This window comes from Chrysochloris asiatica, unplaced genomic scaffold (genome assembly GCF_000296735.1).
Source record: "Chrysochloris asiatica unplaced genomic scaffold, ChrAsi1.0 scaffold00020, whole genome shotgun sequence".
NCBI classification, from domain to species: Eukaryota; Metazoa; Chordata; class Mammalia; order Afrosoricida; family Chrysochloridae; genus Chrysochloris; species Chrysochloris asiatica.
The window spans coordinates 17,747,859-17,751,577 of NW_006408538.1; the positions used below are offsets into that span (position 1 = coordinate 17,747,859).

The 3,719-nt window shown below is 41.9% G+C and overlaps 1 protein-coding gene across 1 annotated transcript in view; it reads left to right on the forward strand.

Moving 5' to 3' along the window:
• The window catches only part of NUDT13 (nudix (nucleoside diphosphate linked moiety X)-type motif 13), a 28,128-nt gene that overhangs the window by 21,318 nt on the left and 3,091 nt on the right, over positions 1 to 3,719 (forward strand). Inside the window, 3 exon segments of the mRNA XM_006878408.1 lie at positions 1,302 to 1,427; positions 1,719 to 1,830; positions 2,868 to 3,022. Coding sequence (XP_006878470.1) covers positions 1,302 to 1,427; positions 1,719 to 1,830; positions 2,868 to 3,022 — 393 coding nt within the window.

Below are 3,719 nucleotides of genomic sequence, written 5' to 3' on the forward strand. Positions count from 1 at the left end.
TCATCTTGTCTAGATGGGTAGTGAAAAGAGATGGTGATAAGATTCATTAGATTCAATAGTGAATAACTGTTATCATGACTAATCGCGACTGTCACAATTGTAAAGGTAGAAGGTTTGTAACAAAAAAAAAACAGGGAGTGGTTAATCTTACAGTCCAGAAACAGAAGACCCTAGGATCATCAAGAGAGGAATGCACAAGCAGAATGCAGGACCTTATCCAGAGAAGCAGTGGAGCCAGAGATGGAGGCAGAGATGGGGGCATGGAGAGGGGGCGTGGCTGAGGACTCTAGATTCATGGACTGAGAAGAGAAGGACTAAGAACTGGTGGCCAGGAGCAGACTTGCAGAATGTGCCCTTTGGAAATATAAATTATTATATATGCCTGAGTAGTTTTTTTTTTGTTTGTGTGGTTTTTTAAAAAGCTAAAGTGGATAGAGAGAAATACGGTTAACTGATGGTACATGGAGGGGATTATAATCAATGTAATGAAACAAGGTATATGATTTGTTGAATGTAAAAACTGATGATCTGCTCTGCAAACTTTCACTCAATCCACAATAAAAACCTTAAAACAAAACCAGTTGCTATAATCTTCTGAAAAAAAAAAAAGGTTTAAATGACATTGTTTATGTTACATGTATTTTATTACAGTAAAATAAAAAATAAAATGTAGACTTTTTTGTTATTTTTTTATGTTAAGTGCTATCAAGTCAGTTCTGGCTTAGTTACCCTGTATAGGGTTTCCAAGAGCAGTTGGTAGGTTTGAACCACCAACCTTGTTATTAGCGGTCCAGTGCTGATCCTATAGCATCGCACCAGGACGCCTTTAACTTTACTGGGAAGGAGTATATGGGGGAGGATTGGGCCATATTAGAAATGTTTCTTTTTTCCCCACTGGTGTGGATAAGCACTTCATACTATAACGTGGTTTGAACCACCAAGTCAGCAGTTCAAAGTCACCAGCAGCTCCTTGGAAACCATATATTGGGTCACTATGATCAAAACTGACTCAGTGGCACTTAAAAACAAGTAAATAAATGGAAGGTCATTATATTATTTATATATTTAGTCTTTTAAAAATAATTTATAATACAAAAATATGCTCTGTTCTTCTCAGATTTCTGATGCTGAAAAACAGGTTCAGATACCTTGAAATTTAAATAGTTAGTAACCATTTAAAGTAGGTGAGCTGGAAATGGAATGGCGTTTTCATCTGAACTGCTAATAGGACTAGACCTGGTGCTATTTTGGATGACTCCTGCATTCTCTGAATGAAACCAGGCCCACTTTTGCATTCCTAGGCTCAGGCTCTTCTCCGCTGGCATGATGCCCATCAATTCTGCAGCAGGAGTGGGCAACCCACCCAGAAGAACATGGCTGGCAGCAAGCGTGTGTGCCCTTCCAATAAGATCATCTATTATCCACAGGTAAGCAGGTGTGGCGCTGTGGGTTAATGCGCTGGACTGAAAAGTCGGTTTGAACCACAATGCTGGCCGTTCAAGCTCACCAGCCTCTAGTTGGAGACCCTATACAGGGTCGCTATGGGTCGCTATGTTGTAACTGCACTTAACAACAAGAAGCAGTACTTTAAAAGGACAGTAATCCATGAAGGCTGGACACTATTACTCTCAAAAGATTTTCTTTAATTGTCCACTCCTTCATCCCCAATACATACTTCCAAAACCCCAGCGTCTCAGCCTTGGTCCCCTTCTCTTTAGATGGCTCCTGTGGTGATCACTCTGGTGTCCGATGGATCCCGATGCCTGCTTGCCCGCCAGAGTTCCTTTCCCAAGGGAATGTATTCTGCCTTGGCAGGTTTCTGTGACATAGGTAAGGAGTTGAGGGCACGTGCAGGTGACATTGAAGGACATGCAGCTTTATAGTTCACTGTCTTGTTGTCACAGTACCCAGGGTCTCAAGTACATTCTGCCCTCAGATGTCAAGAAAAATGCCCCTTGACATCTGGCAACGGGGTGGTTACGGGTCTGGCTGCTAACCTCAAGTTTGAAACTACCAGCCATTCCACAGGAGAAAGATGAGGCTTTCTGTTCCCTTGAAGATTTAGAGCCTCAGAAACCCTATACTATGAGTCAGAACTGATTCCATGGCACTTCACCACCACCATTATTTTATTAAGCAAAATTTCAAACTTACAGAAGTCGAAAAAATGATACAGTGAACACCCATACACTCACCACCTACATCCTCCCACTTTGAGTATACTCACTTTATCACATACGTGTCCATCTCTCCATTCCTCAATCCCTCCATCACTCTGTCATGTTTTCTGATTGGTTAGTTGGTTATGTGCTGTAGAGTTGGTTCCGACTCACAGTGACCCTGTATGGGATTTCTGAGACTGTAAACCTTTACGGGAGCAGAAAGCCTCTTTTCCTTGCGGAACTGCTGATAGTTTCAAACAGCTGACCTGGAGCTTAGCAGCCCAATTTGTAACCACTTTGCTACAACTGTTGGTACACTTTTTGTTAAATGCTTCATGATGCATAGTTGTAACAACTAGAATTTGACATTCATAGACAGTGTTTTTGTTTTTTTTTGTTCTGGTCTTTGCTGTAAAATTTGCATATGGTGAAAGGTGGCATTAGAACTGTATTGAAGTGGGTGGCAGTGGCTTCTCACACTGTCTCTCCTACTTTGCCTCATAACACACTTAGTACCTGTAAGCACTGCAGTTCAACACCCAACTCCAGACCTCATTCCTGTTGTTGTAGACATTTGGAATTTGGAGAGCTCCCCAACGTATTTCATAGAAACTTTGGAGCCACCTTTGTGCTCCTTTGCAAATGGGCTATCTGTATCACCTTTCCTGCTGCAGGGCTGTCCTGAATTAATCTGAGTGCTTGTAGGTGAAAGTCTGGAAGAAGCTGTGCGGCGGGAAGTTGCAGAAGAGGTGGGACTAGAGGTGGAAAGACTGCAATATTCTTCATCTCAGCACTGGCCCTTTCCTAATAGCTCCCTCATGATTGCTTGTCATGCAACTGTGAAACCTGAGCAGACAGAGGTAAGTTCTTCTGCTCCCTTTATGCTTTAATCATTCCTTTGCTTCAGCCCTCTGCTAGTCAGTAAGTATCAGTCTACTTTACAGCTCATCACGGTCTAGGTAACACAAAGCTGTAAAGTACTACCAAGGAAAGAAGTGATCACTATGAAAATTGAGTCAGCTAATATGACCAACCATTTCTCAGTCATGAGACAACTTATCTTTCAATACCAGGATTTAACAAGAGTGCCTCCACAGATAGTTAGTAGGTGTATTTGGCTTTCTATATCCACAGGTTCTGCATCTGTGGATTCAACCAATACAAAAAATATCTTAAGAACAAAACAAAAACCAAAGTTAATTAGGTAGTTATGAAAAATCACTCAGAGACCATATCTGATTTCCTCTGGCTTCACCAAGGGGAAGGAGAATCAAACTAAAAATTAGCCCAAGGCTGATTCCTATGAAGCAGAGGTCAGACATGCCTCCAACCTACAACCTTCTTTAGTCTATTCTGACACCAACCATCCCTCCCACAGCACTCTGCTTCACATCTGGGCCCATAATCCATTGCAATGGCCACACTGGATTCATAACAATCCTTACGATGATGAGGTTAATTAGGGAAGTGAACAGGGTACAATTCAGACTTAGAAACCACTCAGGATGCAGCTGGAAGACAACTGTCTGGCCGACTGATTGGAAGAGATCAATGTTT